This window comes from Carica papaya, chromosome 7, assembly GCF_054855325.1.
Source record: "Carica papaya isolate Zhongbai chromosome 7, ASM5485532v1, whole genome shotgun sequence".
Classification (NCBI taxonomy): domain Eukaryota; kingdom Viridiplantae; phylum Streptophyta; class Magnoliopsida; order Brassicales; family Caricaceae; genus Carica; species Carica papaya.
The window spans coordinates 18,282,891-18,310,771 of record NC_142315.1 but is presented as its reverse complement, the minus strand read 5'-3'; the positions used below and the strand labels follow the sequence as shown (position 1 = coordinate 18,310,771).

General features: G+C 34.8%; 1 protein-coding gene across 17 annotated transcripts; it reads left to right on the top strand.

The window, feature by feature from the left end:
• Positions 1 to 1,352: 1,352 nt before the first annotated feature.
• On the top strand, positions 1,353 to 27,249 carry LOC110816276 (putative RNA-dependent RNA polymerase 5). Of its 17 annotated transcripts, none has more exons than XR_015813030.1 (10): positions 1,353 to 2,159; positions 2,537 to 2,702; positions 2,777 to 2,917; positions 3,497 to 3,578; positions 4,132 to 4,324; positions 5,005 to 5,194; positions 5,509 to 5,652; positions 26,001 to 26,043; positions 26,418 to 26,654; positions 26,835 to 27,249. XR_015813030.1 is itself a non-coding variant. In XM_088206830.1 (8 exons), exons 1-8 carry the CDS (start codon positions 2,116 to 2,118, stop codon positions 5,514 to 5,516), a joined length of 903 nt encoding a protein of 300 aa, XP_088062956.1. In that variant the 5' UTR covers positions 1,353 to 2,115; the 3' UTR covers positions 5,517 to 5,854. The 17 variants fall into 17 exon arrangements, 13 of the variants coding, with proteins under 13 accessions (XP_088062956.1, XP_088062948.1, XP_088062957.1 ...); XR_002540004.2 differs by having other exon boundaries at positions 4,996 to 5,194; positions 26,835 to 27,248; XR_002540005.2 differs by lacking the exon at positions 26,001 to 26,043 and having other exon boundaries at positions 4,996 to 5,194; positions 26,835 to 27,247.
• Positions 27,250 to 27,881: the final 632 nt, after the last annotated feature.

The following is a 27,881-nucleotide window of genomic DNA, read 5'->3' as shown; positions in this document are numbered from 1 at the left end:
CCGCACTTAGAACTTTTTAATAGATACATTTCATTTTTATTTTCGGGGTTGTTACATCTTGTGTCCAAAAAAAATATTAATATATATAAGGTCAATTAATTATTATTAGTAATAATATTTTTATATCATGTAAAATTATTATATATATATATATTAATTTTACATATGTACAAAAATATATAATTTAAAAATCATAACCATCTTATTATAAATTAACAATTTGAAACTCGATTAATATTTATGTTTCAAAAATTTATGATCATAAAGTAATTCATAAATTTAATATTTTATGTTATATATAATTTGTCATTATAAATTCAAAATCTTAATCATTAATTTAATACCAAGTTATTAATTTATAATAACAATGTTTTGTTAATTGAATTATATATCTTTTTACATATTTATATTAATATATATAATACTTTTAAGTGGTACAAAAATATTATTATTTTATATTTATTAATATTTTTTAGATATATTCCATTATTAAATATTTTATTAACAATCTATTGATATTAAAATTAAGATAGTTTAGTTAGTTTAAATTGTCAATTTTACACATAAGACCAAGAGATGTATATTCAAATTCCATTCTCACCATGTCTTGTTAGAAATTTTTTTTGACATATCTCGTTATTGTATGTTAATGCAATGTGTTTATTTAACTAAAAAAATAAAGGGGAATGTGTTTCTTAAAAAAGTTTAAAGTACAACAATTAATTTATAATAAAAAATATTATAAATTTAAATAGAAAAATAAAAATAATATAAAAATATATTAATTATTTAAGTCAATCTTAAATGTTAAGTCCAAGATATTTAAGTGAATATTGCTATAACATAATATATTTAAAAAAAAATTTGTTTATTTATTATATATTTTATTTTTAAAGTTATTTATATTATTTTATAATTTTTATTAGTAAAATAATTATGTTAGATTTTAATTTGTTAGAATTATTTTGACTTAAATAACTTAATTTTAATGAAATATTTATTTATTTTTAACACATAATAAATACGTATTTATTAAGATTTATTTCAATTTAATTATTATAATTCTATAAATATATTCATAAAATAAATATTTAATTTTATTAAATTAAAATTATAGGTTAGTTACCACAAATATAAATAAATATGGTATAAATTCTCATTCTCATTTAAGTTCTAAATTATAAAATTCACCTAGAGTAGAATATAAAGTATTAACCAATTAACTTTGGGTTGTTAATGTAGTATTTATTTTATAACTTATAATTTCAATTGCAATATTTGGTAATTTCACTTATATTTTAATAATTTATTTTTTTTAAGTTTAAATATTTGATTTCACACTTGAAAAGACTGTACAATGGGGAAAACAATTAACAACTTTTTTCTTTCCCTTCCGCGTCCCTTCTGTCCCAGGGCCAAAAATTAGAACAATCTCCTCTTTCTTCCACTCCAACACCTCTGCTACTCTCATACCGCTCCATCTCTATTCCCATCTCCGTCTGCAAGCTTCACATTCGTTCTTCACTTTCTCTTCCTCGCCGTCAGCTTCTTCCAGTAAAAGCTTTTCTAAAAAATTTCCGCCTTTTCCATCATCGTTGATTCCATTCTTATCACCACATACTTGGCTCTTTGCATTCCTAGTTACAAGTTCAAAATATATCTCCTTCATTCCCATTCCCTATCTACTTCCATAACCAGCCTCTTTGTCTAGATTCTTCATTCTCAGTCGTTCCGAATTATATCTCTGCCTTTCCAGGCCACGCCGCATTACATCTTTTCCCTTCTCCACTGTTGCATGAGTCCAACCCGGCAAATTTTGGTCCTGAAAAGTTTAAGAACTCTGCTAAAACAATGAGCAATTCTTGTGCACCACAGAAACCGACGTTTTATGCTGATCTTCCTCAATCCGTTGAGGAGTTGTTACAGACTATCTGTGCGAAGCAGAACCAGCCGCCTGTTGTAGGTTAAGACTAGACGTATACTCGCATCACTTGCCGAAGTAGAAGCTACTAATATCCTGCGCACTATATCTACCCAGAAAATACGGCGCACCCTGGACGGCTTTATCATTTACATGGCCCAAAGGAGTCGTAATGGTTCCCCCTCTCCTCTGAAATGCGTCTGTTCCTCTCCTTGCAGTCCAAACCCCAGTATGTTCGGTTAAGAGCTCTTTCGTTTTATGTTGGCGGTTTTTTCTCTTGCTAGGGGTTAGGTTGTTGAGTCTTTTCTTGGGCTTTATGTGATAGTTTTTCTCTTTTGCATTTTAGAACTTTCTTTGTTATTTAATTAATTGTTATTGTTTTAGGTGCCTGGTTGATATCTCTTTCAGACTTTCGTTAGTTTAAGCTTACCTCGCCAGCAGGCTTTGTTTGTCTTGCTGACAAGGGGTTTGGCCTGAAAATTGGGATTTCTTGTGTTAAAATTTGTGGACTTCTACTGGCTATTTTTCTTTTACCGCTTTCCACTTTCAACCGTTGTAAGTGTAGAGTGTTCTGGTAATCTACTCTATTCAGTGTTCGTTGCTGGCTTTTTGCAGGCACCAATGATGCCGTAATGATGTCTCAAGACTCACTGGATAAAAACCGAAACTTTCCTCCAAGTATTTTAGATGGAGCAGACGGGCAAAGGCATAGTGCACAGTTGGTTGCACTGGGAGAACTTGAATTCAGGAAAGCGTTCCTCTTGCTGAGTTACCTCGGCGAGTAAGTTTGTCTATCATTAATTCCCTCATGGTTTCTTAAAATCTTAAACAGAGAGTTAAAATTTAAATAAGCAGGAAGAGGCTTGAAGATGCTATCTCTGCTGATGAAATACGGAAGCTAAAGGATTTGCCCATGCATAATTTTGAGCTGGAAGTTTGGAATGCATTTGGTCAACAATACATAAAGAAAGAAGAACGGAAGAAGGTGCTTTTGATGTTAGTGCTTTGAGAGTTTTTGATCGTTCGTGATTATAATGACGTATGTACTATTTAGAATCTTAAAATAAAATAACAACTAAAATACCTTTCTTTTATGGCTTTCAAAATAAAGCTTCTGAATTGTCTATGCCAAGATTACACACTTGTTTCCAATATATTTTGGGATTTTGTTTCTAAGAATGGCAGAAATCAGTCATGAGGGCTCTGTCCTTCTCCCTCTCTGTGGCTCTCTTCCTTAGGTGGACGGAATTAAATATCATTGTATTGGATGATGAAGGGTTAGAAATAACTTTATGTATTTCCATTTCTGTTTTCCATGTGGGCAATTCTAGACTTTTGCTCTTAATGTGCATTTCAATAGTTGTAGCTCCTATTTGTAACATTCTTAAAGCAAATTTTGTTGAACCATATCCAACTTTTGACAATGAACTTGGACTTTTACATATAATCCATAAGATGGAAATAGGAGCTATAAGTGCATAAGAGTTTGACAAAATTAACTTACCATCTTATGGAGTTGTAATTCTAGACTGAAGGTTTATTTGACCTACAGCCAGTTTTTTATTTGCTTTGCAGTTCTTTGATTGGGATTCTGGTCAAACACATCTCTATCGCTGTTATGTTTCTCAGAATGGAAGTTGCAGGTTCCAGGTTCCAGGTTCCAGATTCATATTTATTCTTCATAATGAGGCATATAATTAGGATATGCACCAAGTGCTTGGATAAAAAAATGTATTTAGTTTACTAACAGTAACAGGTCCACCAGAGGACTAATAAGTCTTTCTAAAGGAGGTACTTTATTGGTCATCATTGCTTAATATTGACTATACCGATTCAGTGCCTTGTGCATTTCATGTGAACCTTATGCATATAAAGGAAGTCTATTTACATGGTATTAACTGATAGCAATAGTAACTCGTGCTGATGCATGTCTGTCCCATCTGCAGAATTTGCTTGCATAAGCTGATTTCTCTCTTGCGGGTTATATCTGGTGCTTTTATTCGAGTCCCCTTAAGCTTGTATGTCTTAATGTCCCTGCAATTTAGTTTCTCAAAAAGTTTTGCTGGATAGATGAATATTCTCTCATGGTTTTACTAGTGGATTTCATGTTCTCTTGCACATGTTCTTGGTGGTTGTATTTCAGTTTTCCAGTTTTACTGTGTTTGTATACTGTGGTTAATATCTTACCATTCCCATTAATTTTATTTTAGGGCCCTTATTTGGAAAAAACTGCAACTCACATGCACAGGGTCTTGGGGGATGACAATGTCTTGATGGTTAAGTTTGCAGAAGAAATGACAAACAAGGAAAATTCTGCCCTTAGTGTTAATGATCTTTATTTTAAGTACCATAGGTTTGCAAGTGAAGGAATTTTTGTTGGTTTGCGTCGCTACCGCTTCTTTGGTTAGTTCTCATCTCTCTACTGTCAGTGAGTTTGTGTTCTGATTTCTTGCTTATTCATTTATTCTGCCCGTGGTTGTGTAGTTTTCTCCGAATGGGTATAGCTTAAATCGAAGGACTATGCAGGTTCTCTAGTTTGATCATCTCGCTGATAGGTGTAATTGTGTGGGAGGGCTTATTTTGTACCCAAGGGTGTTATTGAGATTTGATAACTACTTTGGTAGCCTATGACTCTTTATGCTGCTTTACCTTTGGTTAATTCTTCCTTCCAGTCATCAACATACCACAGTACAAGCATGAATAAAAGTGTTATTGTCTATTTATCTAGTTAGGAGTCAGTTCTCTGACCTGCCACATAACCATTATAAGTTTGGGAATATCATCAGGATCTTATTCTTATGCACTGTGTACATATGCAAGAACAATCTTCTGCTTTATTCTTCTTCTTGTTTTGGTTTGCCATCCTACTTCATAAGTTAACACAAAATTCTCTTGGAGTTTGTCTTTTAGGAGCTCTTGTAGGGAGATCTACTGCACGATCGAGATCTGAACTTTCATCTATAGTACATCCAGGAAGCAGGGTTAGATGTCAAATTGTATGCCTCAAGGTTGCAATCTTATTGTCTGTTTAAGAACATAAAGCAATATTTTATTTTAATATATCCAACAATCAGTGTTTAAAGATGGCGGAAAGGAGGAAAAGAAGGAAGATTCAACTACGTCATCAGTCAAGTGTTATTTTGTCCGCATGGAGTCCAAGGCATTTGCTGATAAGGATCAAGAGTGTATTTTATCTGGGAAGACAATTCAGGAAGCTAGATCTATTTTCATGCTTGTCCATGGCTTACCAAACATTGCCAAATATATGGCAAGGTTAGTAACATTAACTTCTTCTTCCATCCATTTGCTTTCCCCTGCTCTTCCTCCTTGGGACTCATACAAAGAACATTTGTAAAAGAGCCATTCTCTATTGGGCATTCAGGTTTTCACTTGTTTTGTCAAGAACTATAAAGGCACCAGTTGATTTAGGGGATGTAAATATTGAGAGGATAAATGATATAAAATGCTAGGTAAATGTAGACCGTGGTTTAATATTGAATTGTTACTTAGTACACAGCTTATGTATACCTTCTGGTGAAATTTCTATTACAATACCTCTTATTTCTATTGTCTTTATAAAATGTTAGGATCTTGACGGAAGTGATGTTTATGGTAAAGACGGGGAACCTCTTATACATACAGATGGAACTGGTTTTATATATGTGGATTTGGCTATGAAATGCCCAAAAAATATATTCAAGGGAAGGTGCATGGCTAATGGCAGTAGTGAGGTTTGTGATTGGAGCTTGATTTGGCCCTAATTTTACCTTCTCCTATCTTAATAGAGTTGAGCTTAGATTTTTGCTAAGAATATATCTGAAATTCATTTTGATAAACATGAGGTCTGGATAAATTTATGCTTAATTGTACTCTTTGAAATTGTTGACCATTTTGTTGGTGAATATATGAAAATTGAAGTATGTTGGAACTGAATCTCGGTTGACTGGCTTTATTGAATGCCTATGATGTCAATGGAGTGTTCTTGACCTTCCCAAAGACTTCTTTTCTAACATATAAGATTAAGGTCTAGAAGAAGAAGCGTTATAACATGAGATAGATTAAAATATCTTATATTTGTTGCAGATGATTGTAATATAGAATTATAATTGATTGGTTTCGAATAAATTTAATTTATGATTTTAAATAGATTATTAGTTGTATCTAGCTAATCTATAATTTGTTGTAATAATATAGATAAAACTAGGTATTTTGTAACTTTAGGATTTTATAATAGTTCCATTTCTTTAAATGCATAATTTTCTATTTTAATTTTGTAATTACAGTCATTAAGATTTTGTATTTGAGCACTATAGTTACCTTTTGTTCTGCTACAGTTAAACTATGAAGGAACTTTCGTTGTGATTTTGTATGGCTAGAGCATGGGGTAAAGGAAAACATTTCGCTTTTTGTAGGATACGAATATTCGAGAATTGAAATATTTTGGTATTTTAGATACTCATGTAATTATAATCTTTATGTATTATTATAACTAGGCAAGTACAGTTTAACCCTGTGTTATTTGACATTTTTCAAATTAAGAACTTATGTTTTACTTTTGAGCAATTCATTTCCTCGTGCTCTGATTTTTTTTTTTTTCGATATAAAAAGTGTGAAGTATATCAATAGGCACCAAAAGGGGTGCTGTCCTTATACAAAAACTTTATAAAGAAGTAATGATCTCAATGACATTCCCAAAATTATCCTCTATGTCATATCCCAAAATCAAAGAAGCAAAAAAGATGAAATCATCTATCCCTAATTTTTATCATCTCATCCTATATATCATCAAAAGCTCTACTATTTCGTTCTTTACAAATGATCCAAAAAATAATCATAGGAATAAGCTTTTCAATTTTTTTCTTTTTATAAAAACGCTTCCGCCCACAATTCATCCCTCACCGACCCAACAATTGCTCACTTGATGTCAAGGAGATTGTGCACCATAGCCCACTAGTCATAAGCCATCAGACCCGAAGGAGAATACGATTACACATTTAAGCAACACATTTACAAAGATAACATATGTTGATCATTATTCTATCCCTTCTCATCCACTTATCAATAGGCAAAATGCATTCCCTTTCTGCTTCCCACGTAAATAAAGCTACCCTTGGTAGAGCCTATGTTCTCCATATCTGGCTAGCTGGGAAGCAAGCCTCAGAGTTCCCCATATTATGTGCATAGGCCTACCGCACGAACGGCGTGCGCATAGGGCGCATAAAGCTGCGCGCCCGTCTGCGCACGATGTCTCGCATGCATAGACCTCGTCTCGCACCCCGTTCAGATTGTACGTGCACACAGGTTCAAGTCCCGTGCTGGCTATGTGCGCACATTCGCACTCGCCGTGCAGGGTCTTTCTCTCAAATGTTTCCCGCGGGATTTTAGGTCATTTTCTCCTCTATTTTCCTTGAAACCTTTTTAAGAAAATTTTAAAAATAAATTCTTAACAATTAACGGATAACATAAATTTTAATAATTATTTAAACTAAAAAAATATAAAACTTAAACATTAAATTTTATTCACAAATAAAAACTCGAAATTTTAAAAAGTTTAAATGATCTCAGGATCAGATTAAATAGGGGTTCACAATATAAATTAAGTGCGAAGGTTTTTTGGGTGCTATATTCTCCAAACTTTTAGGAAATTTGGTCCTCCAAATTTGTCATTAATAAATCAGGAAACTTCTCTCGCATTTCACTCTCCAGTTCCCATGTCGCCTCCTTCAGAGTGTGGTGTTGCCACTGCACCTTCACCGAACCTGGATTTTCGCAGAGAGCTCTTTATAAATCATGTATGCTTGAACCTGTTTTCCTTAGTGAGGAATAATGTGAGAAGGGTTAGGGTGGTACCTTTTAAGCATGAAAACATGAAAAACATCATGCAGACTCGCAAACTCTGGGAGGCGAGGCCGTACGCTACGGGTTAGACATGTTCCACGATCTAAAAATGTCCCACATAACGGGGCTCAACTTACCTTTCTTACCGAACCGCATTTTTCTCCTGTAAGAGAAGATGTTAAAGAAAACTTGATTGTTAACAGCAAACTCTAAGGGTCGTTTACAGTTGTCGCCGTAACTTTTCTGATGACTCTGAGTAGTGGTTAGGTTCTTTCGAAGAATGGCGACTTTATCAATAGTTTCTTGAATGTAATCTGGTCCCAAATGATGATGGTTCCCGACTTCATTCCAACAAGTGGAAGAACGACAGGGCCTATTGTAATGTTTTTATACAGAGTTATGCCGATAGTGAAATGATAACTGTTATTATAAGTGAAGAAGATTGAGAGTTTGGGAGAAGATGAGAATCTTCTGTTATTATTAGTGGGCACAAAGATGCCAATTTATAGGCATTCGGCCAGAACAAACAAAAGTGGTTATGAAAAATATTCTAACAGTTTAACGGAGTGCAATGGTAGTGTGCATTTCCCAGCTAACATAACAATCTAGTAAAATACTAATTTACGCCTAGTGTATTTACATTTCTACACATATACACTTCTACACTCCCCCTCAATTTAGGATACATAAATGTTAAGTAATCCTATATTGGATACAAGATTATTAAATTCTCTTTTTGGTAGTGCTTTTGTGAGAATGTCTGCAGTTTGTTGACTTGTTGAGATGTATTATAATGATATATCCTTGCTTTCAATTTTCTCTCTGATGAAGTGTCGATCAATTTCCACATGTTTAATTCTGTCGTGGTGCACAGGATTCTTGGCCATGCTTATAGTTGATAGATTGTCACACTAAATCCTCATAGTAGTGGGAGCCGAGAACCTTAATTCAAATAAGATCTTTTTAAGCCATACTCCTTCATATATTCCATGGGTAAGAGATCGCAATTCAGCTTCAGCACTGCTTCTTGACACAACAGTTTGTTTCTTACTCCGCCAAGTGACTAGATTGCCCAATACATAAGAATAGTAACCAGATGTAGATCTCCTATCAGTTATTGAAACAGCCCAATCAGCATCAGTGTAGATTTCAATATCTCTAATCATAGTCTTATGAAAAAATAATCTTTGTCCAAGTGTCATCTTTAGGTACCTCAAGATGCGATAGACAATACTCATATGTTCCTTAGTAGGTTGAGATATGAATTGACTCATAGTGCTTAATGCAAAGCAGTTGTCAGGTTTCGTGTGAGCCAAGTATATGAGTTTTCCAAGAAGTTGCTTATACATCTCTTTATCAACAGATTTGCAATCACTTTTGGAGGCAAGTTTAACATTTGATTCCATAGGAGTCTCTACAAGTTTACAACCAAGCATATCTGTCTCATTCAGAAGATTTAAGATGTTTTTCCGCTGAGATATAGAAATTTCATTCTTGGATCGAGCGATTTCCATTTCAAGAAAATACTTAAGTATTACAAGGTTTTTGATTTTAAATTCTTTGGTTAGAAAGTCTTTCAATTTTTGGATTTTTTCATTATGATCACCTGCTAATATAATGTCATCAGCGTAAACAATTAGTACATCTCTCTTTCCTGTGATACAATGCTTAATGAATAAAGTGTGATCAGATTGACACTGTTCGTATCTCATATGCTTCATTACCTTGGTGAATTTGTCAAACCATGGTCTTGGAGACTGTTTGAGATCATACAGTGCCTTTTTTACTTTGCAAACTTTTTGTAGATTTATCTCAAGCTCAGGTAGGACTTCCATATATATTTCTTGTTCTAAATCACCATTAAAGAAAGCATTCTTTACATCAAGCTAGAAAAGAGGTCAATCAAGATTTGAGGCTAAAGAGAATAGTACCCAGATTGTGCTATGCTTGACAATTGGAGCAAACATTTCTTTATAATCAATTCCATATGACTGAGTGAATCCTTTAGCAACAAGTCGTGCTCTGTAGCGATTCACACTACTATCAGGATTGTATTTAGTAGTGAAGATCCACTTGCATCCTACTAGAGTTTTTCCTGAAGGTAGATCATATAACTCCCATGTTCTGGTTTTCTTAAGAGCTGAAATTTCTTCGTGGATAGCAGCATTCCACTCAGGAATTTTGAGAGCTTCATGAATCGTTCTTGGTTCTGAAGGGATACTGTCAAATTTACTCATAAGAGCTTGATATTTTGAAGATAGTTTGCCATATGAGATATAATCCTGTATGGGATGCATTGTACATGAGTGAACACCTTTTCGTAAAGCAATAGGTAAACCAATATCATCAGTTGAGTTAGAGATCTCATTACCTGTGTTATTGTGGGTGCTTGGTTTAGGAGTTGAATCATGATAGTGCATAGTTGACTCAGTTACTTTATCTTGACTTTGAGTTTTGTTCTTCCTGGTATAGACATGCAACTTACTTATTGTAGGTAATGTGCTATCAGTCTCTGTGGTGAGTTCAGGTTCAGGTTCTTTGGTAGTTTGAGAGACGAGTTCTTTTTCTAATGTTGTTAATGGAACATGTAATGGAAGTATATTCACATCCCATAATCGATATTCTTTAGTACCATATGTCTCCTCCTGAATATTGAGAGTGGGATAAAAGGATTAGTTTTCAAAAAAGGTGATATCCACAGTGTTATAGAATCGGTGGGTGACTGGACAAAATGTAGTAACTGGATGTAAAAAAAAAAAAAGAAATTTGTATGTATGTATGTATATATAAGTGAAATAGTGCCGTTTAGAGAAGATGAGGAAACGACATCGTTTGGAGAAGAGGAGGAAACGGCGTCGTTTAGAGGAAACGGTGTCGTTTGGTGAAGAGGTGGAGGAAACGGCGTTGTTTGGAGAAGAGTATGAAACGACGTTGTTTGGAGAAGAGGGAGTGGACGGTTGGGATGAGGTGAGATGGACGGGCAGGATGAGAGGCAAGTGGGGTATAAAAAGGAGAAGGGAAAGAAAAAAAAAAGGAAAAGCAAGAGGAAATAAAAGAAAGAAAATAGAGAAGGGAGATCGAGGGGAAGATAAGGTTCGAGAGAGAGAGAGAGGAGCCGAAGCGGGGAGGAACGAGAAGAGAGAGAAAAGGAAAAAGAGGACGGTGACTGTGCGAGCCACGGGAGGAAGAAAGATGGAGATAGGAGGTACGGTAAACTTTAAGTTTCATGTGTAGGTGTGGTGTGGATTTGAATTTGTGACTTTAGGTTGAGAAATCTAAGTTTTGTTGGGATATAGAGCAGAAAACTACGATGCAGGGAACAGGCGGGTGTGGATGGTAGGTGGAATCGTGGAAGGGTGAAGGATGTTTACGGAGGAGGCCACGGGAGGAGAGAGAGTGAAGAATTCGGTGAGTGAGAGAGGTCCGCGAGAGAGAGAGGAGATTCTGTGTAAGTATGAGTGGAGGTACATGAAGGAAGCCGCGGGAGGAGAGAGTGAACGAGGAGTTCTGTGAGTGAGTGATCCGTGAGAGCTAGGAGATTTTATGTGAGTATGAGTGGGGTGTATGGAGGAGGCCACGGGAGGAGGGAGAAGGAGGAATGCGGTGTGTGAGTGAGGTCCGTGAAAGAGGAGAGTTCGTGATTATGAGTGGGGATACTTAAAGTAGGTCGCGGGAAGAGGGAGAAGGAGGAATTCGGTGAGTGAGGGAATTCGTGTAAGAGAAGAAGTGTTGTGTGGTTGTAAGTAGAGGTAGGCATAGAAGGGTGGAGTGTGTGTATGCTGGAAATTAGGGAGTAGGAAAGGGAGGCCTGTAGAGAGTGGGTGTGAGGTATCGAGATAGAGGTGTGTGTTGGTGTAGCTGTGTGGTGTGAGGGTGTGAGTTGTATATAGCTTGATATAGCTGCTGTAAATTTAGTAGTTGGCGAGGCAACATTACTAGTGTGTGTGTGTTAAATGTTAGTGTGTGTCCTATGGGGGGAGACGCGTGTAGATTCAGTATACAGGTTAAAGGTATAGGATGGCTTAGTAGGCTACTACCGATGATTCATTGATGGATTCGCAAGATTGCTGCCCCTATGACTTGACTCACCCGAAAGGGTGGACCTTTCATTTGGAATTATGAGTGCAGTGAAAGCTTCATGGAATTAAAGTCTTTTCTCACTTTTGCTCCTGTGTTAATCCTCCCTGAAGATGTTGGGAGATTTTAAGTTTACTGCGATGCATCTCATATTGGTTTGGGGTGTGTCTTGATGCAGCATGGCAGAGTAGTCACCTTTGGATCTCTACAGCTCAAAGTTCATAAGCAGAACTACCCTACCCACGACCTGAAGTTGGCAGCCATTATTTTTGCCCTGAAGATATAACGCCATTACATTTATGGTCTGACCTTTGAAATCTATACTGACAATAAGAGTCTTAAGTACATCTTTTCTTAATGGTCATAAGATTTGACCAACGTTAGATTTTTTTCATTAGATAAACTTAGATTATTCTAGTGTGATTATCAATAAAGGAGACAAACCATTTTGTACTAGTAATGTTTTTCACCCGAGCCGGTTCCCATATATCACTATGGATCAATGCAAATGGTTTTGAAGGTTTGTAAGCAATAACGGGATATGAATTGCGAATATGTTTAAAAAACTGACACACTTCACATTGAAATGAACTTGGATTTTTATTTCTACATAAAGTAGAAAATAGTTATTTCAAATACATAAAGTTTGAATGTCCTAATTTATAATGCCATAACATAATATATTGTTCAATACTAGAACATCCTACAGATACGGAATTCGTACATACTGCACTTGTAGTTTGTTCATTTGGAGGCGATGTTGTGATTGGTAGAAGATAAAGTCTTGATTCCTTCTTAGCAATGTCAATCATCTTTCTCGAGTCCAAATCCTGAAAAATACATATCCATTTGTCAAATTTAGCTACACAGTTCAAGTTTTTACATAATTTGCTTATACATAGTAGATTGCAATCCAAATTTGGCACGTAGAGAATGGAATGTAGAACCAAATTCGGTGATATATAGGTTGAGCAAATTCCTGCCACTTTAGAACTTGTTTCATTAGCGATCTTAATAGAAAAAATTTTCTTACACTCACTGTACTGATGAAGGAGTGTAATATCTCCAATCATATAGTTAGATGTCCCTAAATCAATAATCCATATTTGCCTTTTCACAGAATATGCAGATAAACTGAGTAAGCAATTACCTTTCTAAACAACTGAAGCATTACCAAGTAGGCCCTTCTGAGAAAACATTTGCAAGAGAGCCTCCATCTAAGCTAGACTGAAGGGAGCTGTTTCTGTGGATGTGGGGGCAGAGGATAATTCCTCAGAAATTACCATTTTGCCCTCAGCTCTTGAATGTTTTTTCTCAGTTAGTTTGCCATGTAATTTCCAGCACTTCTCACGGGTATGACCGGGTTTTTTACAAAACTCACACCATGGTCTCCCATTTCTTCCTCCAGCTTCCGAAATGCGACCCACAAAGGCAAAGATGTGCTAGGAGGCAAGAGCACTGTTCTGGGATTCGCCCGAGAGGATTTCTTCTGAGCAGCAAGTGCAGAACCCATTTCTACGGTGTTCGGGCCAAACTCTCCCATCATGATTTTCTTCCTACTCTCTTCTTGATGGATTTTCGAAAAAATTTCTCTAAGATTCCACAGCGGTTTGGTGCTTAGAACATGTCCACGAATTTCATCAAGATTTTTGTTGATACTCATTAAAAATTTGAAAACCTTTTTTCGTTCAGTGATGGTTTTGAAAATTTTAGAATCGTCGGGATAGCTCCATTGATGTTCTTCGAAGACATTGAGCTATTGCCAGTTGTGGGTGAGGGCATTGTAGTATTGAGTGATATAGAGCTCCCCCTGTTGCAGGTCATGAAGGTGGCTTTGGATTTCGAAGATTACTGAAGTGTTATCACGACTGGAATAGAACTCGTAGGCAACAACCTAAATATCGTGTGCGGTCTCATAAAGCAGAAGGTTTTTTCCAATTTTTGTTGTCATGAAATTCACTAGCCATGACATTACGAGATTATTTTTGACTTTTCATGTATGAGCGCTAGGGTCATTTGCTGGAGGTGGAACGATTTCTCCAGTCAGGTACTCGTATGTTCCCTTTCTGTGCATGAACATCAGAACAGAGGGGGATCACTGGAGATAGCTGCTTCCATTCAACCTATGTCTAATGACGAACGATGGTGCCTGATCAACTTGAGAGTTGTTGACTGACATTGGAAGATAGGATCCTGAAAGTACTTCAAGTGGAGAGGAGGTTTGCTCATCCGTGGCCATTTGGCTTGATTTGGATGATGAATGTGGATTAGACTGGCTCTGATGTCATGAAGAAGATTGAGAGTTTGGGAGAAGAGGAGAATCTTCTGTTATTATTATTGGGCACAAAGATGCCAATTTATAGGCATTCGACTAGAACAAACAAAAGAGGTTGTGGAAAATATTCAGCTTAACGGGGTGCAATGGTAGTGGGCATTTCCCAGCTGACATAACAACCTAGTAAAATACTAATTTATTCCTTAGTGTATTTACATTTCTACATATATACATTTCTACAATAAGCAAATTCACATGGGGAAAGGTACTCATACCAATTATCTTCAAAGTCGAGGACACAAGCGCGCAACATATCTTCAAATGTCTGTATTGTGCATTCAGACTGACTATCGGTTTGAGAATGATAGGCAGTGCTGAAGTACAATCCCAAACCAAGCATTTATTGAGAACTATCCCAGAAATGAGAGGTGAATCAAGGATCTCTATCTGATACAATGGATAAGCGAACGCCATAGAGTCGAACAATCTCCTCGACGTATAGCCAGGCTAACCTGCTAGTGGAATCTATGGTTCTGATTAGCAGGAAATGAACGGTCTTCGTCAATCAGTCAACAATGACCCATATTGTGTTACGATCGAAACAAGTTTTGGACAAACCGATAACAAAGTCCATGGTCACATGCTTTCACTTCTATCCCGAAATAGGGAGGCCTTGCCATAAATTGCCAGATCTCTAGTGTTTAGCCTTAACTCGTTGGCAAGTAAGGCATCGGGAGAGATAGTAGACAATGTCTTTCTTCATTTTAGGCCACCAGTATTGATGCTTCAGGTTCCGGTACATCTTCGTACTTTCGGGGTGGATGGATAATTTAAAGGCATGAACAACCTTAAGAACATCTGTCCTAATAGTAGCAGGGACCAATTACGATTCCAGAATCGGCACAATTCATCATTTGTGAGTCTGAAATCATAAAATTTGTCATACGTAAATTTACTCATATTTTTTGTTATCTATGAGTCGGTAGATTGAGCTTCCGAAATCTTCATGAAAAAATCAGACAAACCTCAGATCTGAGCGAGGTAAGCACCATTGCCGTAATGGTTAAGGCAGAGTGCTTGTATAACGTCAAATAGTTTCCAATTGGAGGCCATTGTCTTGGTCAACAAAGCGGACTCGTTCCATTTTAGAACATCAGCAACTACATTACCTCTATCGGGGAGATAGATGATCTTGCAGTTGTAATTCTTCAGAAAGTCCATCCAACGTCTTTGTTTTATATTCAATTCTCTCTGTAAAAATATATATTTCAAACTTTTATAATTAGTATAGATTTCAAATGTCTGACTATACAGATAATGACACCATATCTTAAAGGCAAAGATTATAACCGCCAATTCCAGCTCATGAGTGGGGTAATTACGTTCATGGGGCTTCAATTGTTTGGATCCGTAAGCAACTACTCGACCGTGCTGTATCAAATAATAGAAATAAGACCCTGAATAAGAGCAGGAGTGGTGAGGGCACCGGGTTTATCAAGGGGATACACATGACCCTGGGCTACTGGTGGCCATGTCCTTCGGTTGCTGGAGACAGTTTTTCACAAAGTACTGAGTGCTTCCGCAATTATAGCATGCGTTGTTCAAACGCCAGCTGGGCTGATCACTATGCAAGCGTCCACAATGCTGACATGGTTGGGTAGGGCGCGTAGGGAGTCCAGTAGGTGGAAGCAAAGCAGGAGGGGTAACTCAGGGTAGTTTATTACGATGCTTATTAACTGGATCGGACAGTCTTCTTCTTGTTTGTTGGGTTTGTTGTTGCTGTTGTTGGGTAGGACTCGGGCAATGCGTTGGTGCCGGGCCGAGATAAAATCTTCATCCAACTGGGCATGCTCTAGCACCTCGACATACGAGTTGGGTTTCAGTATCGCGACCCGGTCGTAGATATCAGCACGAAGGCCTTTTAGAAACTTCCTAACCTTACCTCTCAGAGGTGACCATTATTAGCACAAATCTAGACAGTTGAACAAATTGGGCTGCATACTGGGCAACCATCAAATTTTCCTGACGGAGGTCCTGAAATTTCTCTTTCTTCTCCCGGACACAGTCAGGGAAGTAATTTTCAAAAAAAACATCCATTAAAACCTCTCAAGTGGTAAAGGTAGGTAAGACTTCCTTCTTAAGCTGCCACCAATGCTCGGCTTCAGTGGTTAACATGAAGGTTGCTAGGAAAACTTTTTGTTTTTCGGTTAAGTTTAAGACAAAGAAAAGCTTCTCTATCTGCTGGATCCAAGTTTTGACTACTAAGGGGTCGGGGCCTCCTTCAAAGTGGGGTGGGTTGAGTTTCTTAAATTCTGTTATGTTGTAGGAGATCGATCTTTTGGTTGGATGATAGTCAAGGGTAAGGGTGTTGGCAAGGATTTGTTTGGTTTTGGTCTACGTCTGTGGTTAGACCTTGGATGGCTCGGAAAAGTTCAGTAAACTTGGCCTTGGTCGGATGATCTTGAGTCTCAAGTCTCTTGGTTCGCTTTACAGAGGGTTTTTTTCGTGTCATTTCTACAAAAGAAAAGGAAGACACTAATTGGTGGTCTAATTTTCAAAAGAATACATGTTCTAAGCATCCTAGAAGGGTTTTCTAATTACAACCTCAGTTGTAAGGGATTATTTCGCGTAACTACTCTGATACCATTTGTAATATCCCAAATGCTCATTAGAGTATAAGGGTGTCAAATACAGAAACAAATACGAGTGCATATAAGATAAATGTATGCAGCAAAATAAATAATTACAATCTTTTACAAAATAATAATAGTGTCTCATGCAACATTGAGACATAAATAAAATTAATTATAAACTTTTATAAAAGATGGACTTATCAGAGTGCGGAACTATTATGTACTCATAACAATTCACGGATCCACGAGATCCTCAAAGGCTTTAAGGAGTAGATCAACGATCGGTTCCTTATTATCTTCCTCACTTAGAAGGGTTATGGAAAATGGTGAATTCTATATACTCAGTAAGAAAAACAGTATTTAAATGACATCACTAAGATTTCAAAGATAATTAAAAACTGAAATAAAGTACCATCATTACTTATCATCAAGAATCATGTTAAAAGTCTATTTATTAATTATGAAAATAATTTATTTTATTGAAAAAAACATCAAATGCATAATATCATAGTCATATTATGTCAATCAAATTAATTATGCTGAAAATTAAAAAAAATCAAACAATCATGACATGCTCTTTTTTTCGTTTTATTCTTCACACAAAGTCGTTCCGACTTTCATCTACTAAGGGTAATACGGATTCTCAACTACCCATGTGCAATGACTAATTTATTTCATATTATATCAGCAATTTACGGCTTTTCAAACCAACAGCACATTTACAGCTTGGCAAACTATGACACGATTTATGTCCACGGTCGTGTCAACTACAGTAGTCTTATATGTAAACTATGGTCATGACCGTACTTCGCTAAAGGTGATCCCTACAATCATATCACACCACCACTCTCGTCAAATGGTACGCTGTTTTCCACAGAGAGCGATCATCTCACATCTTTTCAGATCAGATGGGGAGAAACAAAAACTCCCCATAGATAAAAAATCTAACGAAAACATTTTATGAACCATGTATGTCAATACTGATACATTTTTCTCATGCTTGTTACTTTATTATTGTTTAATATATCAATGTATTAACATTTATCATAAGTAAATTAATCATTTAGTTAATCATACAAATAATCAATTCATATAAACATGCATGTTTATTTAAGCACATAAATTAAACATGCAATCATTTAATTAAAACTTAATTAATTTAATGTAAAAATACTTTTTAAAATGTTAAAAGTAAATATTAAATTTTTTACCGAAATCTTGGAATTTTCCTACGTTTTTCTTCCCTCTATTTCTTCCCCTTCTCTCTCTAAAACTCTTTGATGGATGGAAGAATGAAGTGAGAATGGTGAGGAAATGGTGAATAAAGGGTTCCTATTTATAAGAAATGAGGATTGTTAGATTTGCGTCAAGTGGTGAAATTTTATAAAGAGAGAGAAAGTCAAAGTGACTTGATGCGGTGTGACAACTGACGAATAGACGATGTGACGGTGGTGCGAAAATCGGTGGCACGTGATCCAACCAGCGGCGGATGTCACCCAAAGGTGGCGCACAGCGTCAAGGGGGGCGGCACGCACTACCCGAAGTAGCGCACATAACCGCAGCCTACTGTGCGCATGTAGGCCTCGCGGACGGCGCAAGCACAAGGCACGCGTAGCCATACACCCGTCTACACACGATGTAACGTCCCATGCTCGCTGCACGCACGCGCATGCGTGCGACATTTGGGGCCCACGCGAGCAATTAGTCTTTCCTACGGGTGTTTTTTGTGGAATCTTCCACTGTTTTCTCCTCTGTTTTCCCTAAAATATTTTTAAGAAAATTTTAAAAGTAAATTCTTCACAATTAACCAATAAAATAAATTTTAATAATTATTTAAACTAAATAAATACGAAACTCACATTAAATTTTATTCAGAAATTAAAGCACAAAATTTTAAAGAGTTTAAATGGCCTTAAAATCCGAATAAATAGGGATTCATACTACAAATCAAGTGCGAAGGTTTTCGGGGTGCTACAGCCTCTAAATCTCCCTGCGATAATTTAGCAATCTCTTTAATTAATTGTACAATTTAAAAGGAGGGAAATACCTACTAAGGAATTTTTGTGCACATGCATTCCAAGTAGTTATGGAGATCGGTGGTAGTGATTGTAATCAATGTTGTGCTTTATCCTTTAAAGAGAAAGGAAAAAGCCTCAGCCTCTTTGCATCTTCAGAAACTCTATTGTACTTGAAAGTATCACAAATTTGGAGAAAATTAGCTATGTGTTGGTGTAGATCTTTGCTAGGCAATCCTCCTAATTGACAAGTACGAAATTTGGAAAAAATTAGCTATGTGTTGGTGTAGATCTTTGTTAGGCAATTCTCTAAATTGACAAGTACGTTGGATTAACTATCGTACTGCTGGCTTGATCTCAAAGTTGTTAGCTTGAATAACAGGTCTCAAAATCCCCGGACTTGTGCCTTCTATTGATGGCATGGCATAGCCTCTCATGGTGCGAATAGGTTGAGCACCTCTAGCACCATTATTGTTCTCGCCTCCTTCAAGAAGATTATTTTGATGCTCCGTCATGTTGAGTTGACAGTCTGTTCTTCTTCTTGAATGAAAAGTTAATTCAAGTTCCAAATTAGATTCTACTAATGGCTCCTCAGAATTTCTAATCATACACTAGCAAAACTTGAAGAATAAAAGAAATATATTAAAAAAAATTAAAAATATCAAATTAACAGTCAATAACAATATAATAATTCCTGAATAAATCTTTCGTCTCTGGCAACAACATCAAAAACTTGATTCATCCTAGACAATACTAGTAAGTGTACTAGTCGTATCAATAATATAAATATAAGAATCCGAATATTGTCCCACGAAAACCAAATTTTATAAATCAATTATTATACTAAAAACTGTTATTTGACAAATAATGATTGAATGAAAGTGAATTAAAATAAAATATAGAACTAAATAAAATTACAGAAAATTTAATAACCACAGTAAATTAAAGATGAATTAATCAGTAACACAATGTTGGGGTCCACAATCCCCCTAAACTTGTTTAGATATCAATATTGATAATGAAATTTGAGTTAAGATTGCGGGTTAATTCTATAGTTTAGTTAACTTTATTCAGCGACATAACCTTTCATATTTAAATGAAACTTTAATTCGGACACTTTTATATAAATTTGCATATAATTAACCCAATTATCCGACCTTTTTTAGGCACATGAATACATGCCACAGGTCAATTTCAGAGTATCTATTCGAACAAATCTATTATTAAATCTGTTATGTAAAACCCTAATAATTATGCATTAAAATCCTATCAATTAAAAACTCTAACTTCTCTATTCGACACATCATTAAGGAATTCAATCAACAAAATATACGAACATTAAATTCAATGATTTTACATAAAATTAACTCATATCATTAATGAAAATCAATACCCATCATAATTTAGCGTTTATGTTTTCCCTAACAAAAGAAATCTATTCCATAATTAAATCGAGAAAATAAAAACTAAAACTAAAAGAAAATATGGTAAAACAAAATCAAAATCGGGATTGTGTCTTCTTCTTGAGCTTAATTTCCTCTCCAATGGAGTTTTGAGTCTTTCAGGAAGAAGAAGAAGAAGAAAAACTCTAACTTAGAACAATCGCTGAATTAAAAGAGTATTTCAAAATACTAATAATATATTCTATATATATATTAAAGTAAATAACATAATTTCCTAAATACAAATCTCAAGTGAAATAGGAAAGAGAATAAGACATCCTAAGCAATTTAGGAAACCTAAAAATTATGCCTTTCTCGTATAACCATCTGCATGACCATGCACCAGCCAATGCGGATTTCTGTCTTAAAAATTCTATCTAGAGAGAGACTCTAGGATTGATGTGCATCGCCATCTACATGAACATGCATATGCCAGTATATGCCTTTTATGCCTTCATCAAAAACTTTCTAAACTCTCTCAAAATCACCTAAAATTCATAAAATAAACTAAAATGATTAAATAAATTAAATTTAAATGAAAAAAATAATGAAAATTACTCAAAAATAACAAGAAATTAAAGCAAAAACAATTCTGATTGTGTATAAAATATACCATTATCATTGGCCAAGTAAGGATGAGACATTTAAGGAGAAGAGTGCTAAAGTAAAGTCGCACGACATTAAAGGTAACTCTAGGATACCTTCTAATCCGAAACATAGCACCATCAAATACTTTAGGTGTTTAGGTTCAGGACACATTACTTATAATGCCGTAACTCAAGAATCATGTTGGTAAACGATAATGGTGATATTGAGAGTGGTAGTGAAGGTGACAGTGCCGATAACATGCCACCATTGGAGGATGTTGAGGAAGACGTTGAATACCTAGTTTAGGGAGAAACTGTAGTTGTTTGAAAAATACTGAATGTTCAAGTCAACTAAGAAAGCAACCAAAGAGAGAATATATTACAAACTTATTGCCTTGTGAATAGGAAGGTTATAATCTTATTATAGATGAACGGAGCTACACCAATGTTGTCAATACTACCTTGATTGATAAACTTGGACCTACACGAAAAATTCTAATCCCTATATATTACAGTGGTTGAATAAATATGGGGAGGTAAAGATGACTAAGCAAGTACTGGTGTTTTTCTCTATTGGGCGATACATTAATGAAATCCGTTGTGATGTGCTCATGTACGCCAGTCACATCTTAATGGGAAGACTTTGTCAATATAACAAATGTGTAGGCTATAAGAATTGTTATTCTTTTAGTATGAATGACCAGAATTTAATTCCTGCACTGCTATCATCGAAGAAGGTACTCAAAGGTTAATAGAAGATCAAGATTTCTCGAGTCAAAGTCAAGAGGAGAGGGAAAAAAGTGTTTGTTAACTAACCTTAATCCTTTTTTATCCAACAATGTTGTTTTGCAGGACTTCAAGGGTATTCCCAATAAGGTAGGGTTGATAAAGCTCTTACATGATAAAGTTCTTGATTCAATGACGAATTCTTTCAAAAAAGGGGGAAATGATGTGATCCTAAACATGCATGGAGAAGAGTCCCACCCAAGAGGGATATTCTCTCCCATGAGAGTTTCTCTCAAGCCAATCTCTCTTGGTGGAGTGCGGCAATATGAATCCTAAATTAGCTAAGATTTGTCACAAGGGAGCTCTAAAAAGATCACAACTCTTTATTTTAGAGTTTTGATTGGATTTCTTCTTCGTCAATTAATACTTTAAAGAGTTAGAATCAAAGGAAAGAGCAAAGGAAGAGGAGTCTTTATTTTAGCTGAAAATCTTCCTTGATTTTCTCATGGAGAAAAGTTTGTTTTCTACTTCAAGTTAGCAACTTTTTAAGCCATCTTAAACACAACTTCTTCATCAAAAATTAATTAATTATTGAAGTTCAAATTCGATTAGGGAGTAAGAATTCGACCACAATAAGGAATCCTATTCAAGAGAGAAGAATTTTATTTTTTTTATGTTTATGTTTCTTTAATTTAATTTTTTAATTAGAATTTTAGATAAGAATGTATTTAGAGTTTTTCTAAAATTTAGTTTCCGATTTCTACTCAGACTAGTAAAGTTTGTCCCTATATAAAGGTTTTATTCCTTTGGTTGTAAACACATCAAGTCAAATCAATAAAATATAAATCATTGCTCAATAGTTTTTAGATATTGTAAGTGCTGTTTGAGAGGGTTTTTTAACCATCTTGTTGAGTGGAGAATTGGTTCTACTTATTGAAGTAATCTCTAACGTTTTATCTATTCTTATTACTTATCCCAATTGTCTTAGTTCTCAATCATGAATTGATTGTGGGTTAAGTAAGAAGACTTCGTTTAGGAATTAAGTTTGTGTTAACTTATATGTTTGAGTTTTTGATCTCATTGATTGATTTTGGATTCCGCATCAGTAGTCTATCTGATAACTAAGTTAAGGTATTTTATTTGTAGGTACTAAAATACAACAAAATTGCAAATATGGAAAACTTATAAAATAGGAAAATAAATTAAATAGAAATAAATTAGAAAGTCTTTCTTTTTCCTTCTATTGTAAATAAAGAAAACCTAAAATAGGAAAATAAGTTAAGTAAAAGGAATTAGGAAAATAGAAAATCTTCCTATTTTCTTTTATTGTACAACTTTTGGAAACTTTATTTTTACTATTAAAGGACATTAAAATTTCCTATTCTTTGTAGTGTAAAAGAGGAACTTAAAATTTCTTATTCCGTTTATGTAAAAGTTTCCAAAATGATTGTTCTCCTTTGTTGGTTCTGCATCAATACCTTAATACTCAGAGGATTAAACTTTCAAAGTACAAATATTATTTGAATCCAAATTCAAAATAAAGTTAATAGATTTTAAATCATTAAATTAGAGTACCTACATTTTTTAAAATCTTGAGGACTAAGATATTTTGGCGCGAGCAAGGGGAAGGGAGGGGGCAACTCACACTAAGATCCCATGAAGGTGATTACAAGCAAATGGCTAAAAGAGTCCTACCAATCATGGACTCTCAAGTATTTCACATGAGTGAGTCATTTATTCTTGTTGAGAGAGTCATAATTGATCACTCATCTCTTTTAAAGCACGTTAATTATATGAATAATAAGAGTCTTAAAGATTTAAGATACTTGATTATTCATTTTTCCACAATCGAACACAATTCTTCTCATGAATGGTTTTCAACTTCAAGTAAATCTTATAAGGATTCAAGGATCCTTGTTCTACCAAGTAATGTCAGGTTTCAAGAGATTTACGTCATGAAAAATGAGTCTTCATCAATGTAGAGTTCTCGTCAAAACAAGAGAAGAAGAATCTTATTATTACAAGTCGTGGCTGGGATTGCACTCTTCTTCATCTCATGGTAGAAAATCCTAGATTTTCTCGTACATATTCTATTAGCTTTTTCTTAGATTTTCTCCTATATTTCTTCTTGGACTTTTTCTTAGATCTTCTATTGGATTTTTTTTAGATATTCTCTTAAATTTTCTTTTAGATTTTTTTTCAAATTTGTCTTCCAATATTTTAATAAAATATTTTTAATTAAATTTAAATTTCTAATTAAATTAAAATTTTTAAATAATAATTGTAACCTCTATATAAATGAATATGTTTGTTATTAATAAAGATAAGTTAGAATATTATTTTAAATTACAGGATTGGATCTCTCTCTAACAAGGTTCAAGGTAATAGCTCCCTTTAATGAGTTGTATTTTTCTTTTACAAAATAAGTTGCTAAAGAAATCGCAGTAAGGAAAATAACAGATTCTGCAACTGGAAATTCTAGAGAACTGCCTAATGACAATATCTTATTTTCAGGAACATAACAAATTGTTATTGAGCCTAACACAATGGATGATTTTGCAATAAAAGAAGATATGCGATTGATCCTTTAGAAAGTTTTGTCTGCAAACGAAGCACGGACCACAAAGATTGAAAGATGATTCGGTAGTTAGTTGTAAGAGTTATCCTCACAATTCAAAGAGATAATGACTAACTTTAATTGTGACAAATGAACAGAATCAGAAAGAACTGTACGCAGCAACTGCCACGGGGAACAGCCACCTCAAGCACTTCACATCATAAGTCAATCGTGGGATGCAAATAACCTCTAGGTAACGGAATCGTTCTCTACTACACTAAGTTAGACTTTCTAATGTCCGATGGTTCTAAAAATCTTCTAATATGGTTGCATCAGTGTGAGAAATTTACCAATCAAAACATGCCAAAATGCTTGCATTGGTGTGAGAAATTTTTTATCAACCAATACACGCCGGAAAGAGATAAGGTGGTATTAACGGCCTTCCATTTGCTTGGAGAGGCACAGTTATGGTACCACTAGTTAAAATCTGAACAACCTACGCTCAAGTAGACTAAATTCAAAGGCTATTATTCTCTGAGGTTTAGGTCACCAATAGGAAGTAATCCATTAGGGGAATTGGTAAACTTAAAATTGACGGAATCAGTTGCAAACTATCAGAGGTAGTTCCAAGAAAAACTGACAAGAGTAAACAAGTTCGTTCAGGTTGATTAACATGTAGGTTTGTTTACAACATGATTGATTGATTCTCTTGGTATAAAGGTCGAGATGTAATTACCTACCATTATTATGCACACAATGAAATTAGTTAAGGGTTTTTGAAAGGAAACTACAGTTGTAAGTTATGACTGAATACAATTATAGTGACTTCTCTTAGTTCGTACCCAAATCTAACAATTCAGTTCAGAAAATACCAACTCCACAGGGCATCAACGTGACGACACAATCTAATAATGCTTCCTCTCTATTTATAAAAAAACTAACAAGCGCAGAGATGACAGAAAAGAGGCTGAAAGGGTTGTATTATAATTGCGATGAACCGTTTGTTCAGGATCAACAATGTAAATAGTTGTTCTGCCGTGAAATTGAACGCGACATTGGTTTTGAGAATAAGAAAAGACCGACAAGGCAAATTATTCGCATTTCAAGCTTGAGGACAAGCTTAAAGATCGGGGAGAGTAATATTATGGACGCATTTATAGCATCTAAATAAGATGTTGAAGTTCAATTAAATACGGAATCCTAATTGGTATTATATTTCTATTAATAAACATAAAATTCTAATTAGTATTAAATTTCTAAATGACATGATTTCCCATTGATATTGGATTCCTAAATAGTATAGGATTTTCAATATTTTAATGGAATATTTTAATTAGATTTAGATTTGTAATTAAATTAAAATTGTTAAATAAGAATTATAATATTTATACAAAGGGGTATGTTTGCTATTAGTTATGTTTGCTATTAGTTAAGACAAGTCATTATATTATTTTAAAACTATGAGATTGGAGCTCTCTTTAACAAGATTTATAGTAGTAACTCTCTTTAATGAGCTTTAATCTATTTTAACAAAATAGGTTGTTTAAGGAATTGCAGTAAGGAAAAGAAGCAGATTCTGAAACAGAAATTTCAAAGAACTGTCTAATGATAAGATCCTGATTTCAAAACATAACATATACTTATATAGGTTTGACATCAGAAAGTTGGCTGGAAAAGTTAGAAAAACAATTCTAAACCTAATGCCGTAAAACTGATCTTTTATCTTTATTTTTGTGGCCACCATATTAAAATATTATGATAATGAGTTCTAAATTAGTTTTGGAAATTTATCTTCATTGTTGCAGGCCTATATGTAATACCATAGGAAACCTTAATTTTTTTATTTATTGTAAAATAACACCCTTAATAAATATAGACTTGGTACCTATGAATAACTATAATAGTAATGATTTTCTTTTTGGGAACCAGGTATCTCAAGCTCAAGTATCCTAACTCTACCCTTGAAGGAAAGGTAAGATGGAGAATCTGATATAACAAAGACATGTAAACAGGCGGGAAAATAAAAATGGATATGCGTAATTCAGTTAGAAACTGTAAAGTCAGTTGAGATGTTGGGTATAATATCTCTAACTGTAGCTGTGTCTCGATAAGAATTCTTCTCCCATTCTCTCTCAATATGATGTTTTCTTTGTAATGCCCAGAACTTGTCCGTGTTAGCTCTAGTCCATGCCTCATTTCAGGGAACCTGAAATGGCTCTACTTCATGATAATTATATTTTATCCATACCTAATTCCATTCATTATTTATCTGTTATCCATCTTTTTTGCTCTGTGATAGTCCCCACTCATATCAGTTAGTTCTAATACTGTTTTTTCTGTCAAAAGTGCCAGGTAATGGTCTTATAGGCTTGTAGCTCTTTAATTTCATGTCCTTTGACAACTTGAGGTAATTACATTTTGCTCTCCTCATGCAACCATTACAAACTCCTAGAGAATTACAGCCAGATATGTACCCTCACTTCATGGAAAGAGAAAAATCAAAGACTTTCATCTCCAAGTCAATTTTGGGATTAATATATGATAAAGCAACACAATATCAGATGGAGGATCCATCAAACAAAGGTATAGCAGAAATGTGCATGTTATGGCAACTAAAGAATAGTGAAACAATTTATTTTGAGTTTCATAATTTTGTTTAGGAACCACAAGGCAAATCACATTTTTATTTGCGTTCTTCTTAATTAGATATATGATCCTGCTATACTCTTGAACTAACAACTTAAATGTCTATTTTTTCACTAGGAACTGTATGGAGCTGCAGAATTTGAACAGAGCATGCGGTGTCTGGAGGAGATTTATAATGAGGCCTTGGCAATATACCACTTAGCATATGTCAGGCAAAAAAAGAAAGAAATGTGGGAAGATGCAGTTTTGCATGGAACGTGGCAGGTGCAGCCCTGTGCAACCTCGATGCATGAAAACAGGGTGAGAGGCCCTTGTTGTGTTTACCTTGGGTTTTGAAGGAGGGTTTTGGTTGAATAAACTCCAAATCTAGTGTATGATGTATTATACTTAACATTGAAGCCATCTGGTGCATGTTGGCATGTTGATATCAACTATATAAACCTTGTTGTATGGTAACGTGTAAATATATTAACATATATATAATTTAACGATTGGAGCACTTATTTCTTGATGAACGTCATAGTTAGCACTATGGCTGATTTCTAGAGGGGCCTATTAATAGGCTAGTGGGCTAATATTTATTTTGTTGAATAGGATCCAAGTGGCTTGAACTTCTTTTTAGAAACCCTCTTTTCTTTTATTTTGTATTATCACATGCAATGATAAATTTTTTTCAAAAAAAAAATAAAAAGGAATTAGTAGTGTTTACACGTAGTTGATTGACGGGTTCTATGCTAACGTGGAGGTGACGATGATTGCTTGGATGGATATTCTAGAGGTGTGAAGAATGATTCTCAAATGTCATGTCGCATTCCTGTACTGTACTTGTCGGACTGGACATTTTGCTTTCTTTTTTTTTATTGGGAATTGTATTGTAACTTTATTTCTTGATAGAGATGGAAAGGAATTGGCAATTTGCTAAAACCGTGTGGAGACTGTTGTAGATTTTAATTGAAATCAAACTGGATTGGGATAAGTCGTAACAAAATTTTTGAATCTGTCATGAAACGAATTTGGATTTATATAGTAAAAACTCACTTGAATCTCGACTTCTTAATTGTTTATTAATTAAAAAAAAAAAAAAAAAAAGATACGTTAAAACACACATTCTACCTCTCTTTGACAAAGATGTCTCCTTCATCTTCTTCTATCTTCGTCGTTGTA

Excerpts from the sequence above, each read along its gene's own strand:
- LOC110816276 (XM_088206821.1), top strand. The coding sequence starts at position 2,075 with ATGGCCCAAAGGAGTCGTAATGGTTCCCCCTCTCCTCTGAAATGCGTC. Across the intron at positions 2,160-2,536 it reads TCCAAACCCCAGTATGTTCG|GCACCAATGATGCCGTAATG; the intron begins GTTAAGAGCTCT and ends GGCTTTTTGCAG. Across the intron at positions 4,325-4,819 it reads GCGTCGCTACCGCTTCTTTG|TTTGTCTTTTAGGAGCTCTT; the intron begins GTTAGTTCTCAT and ends ATTCTCTTGGAG.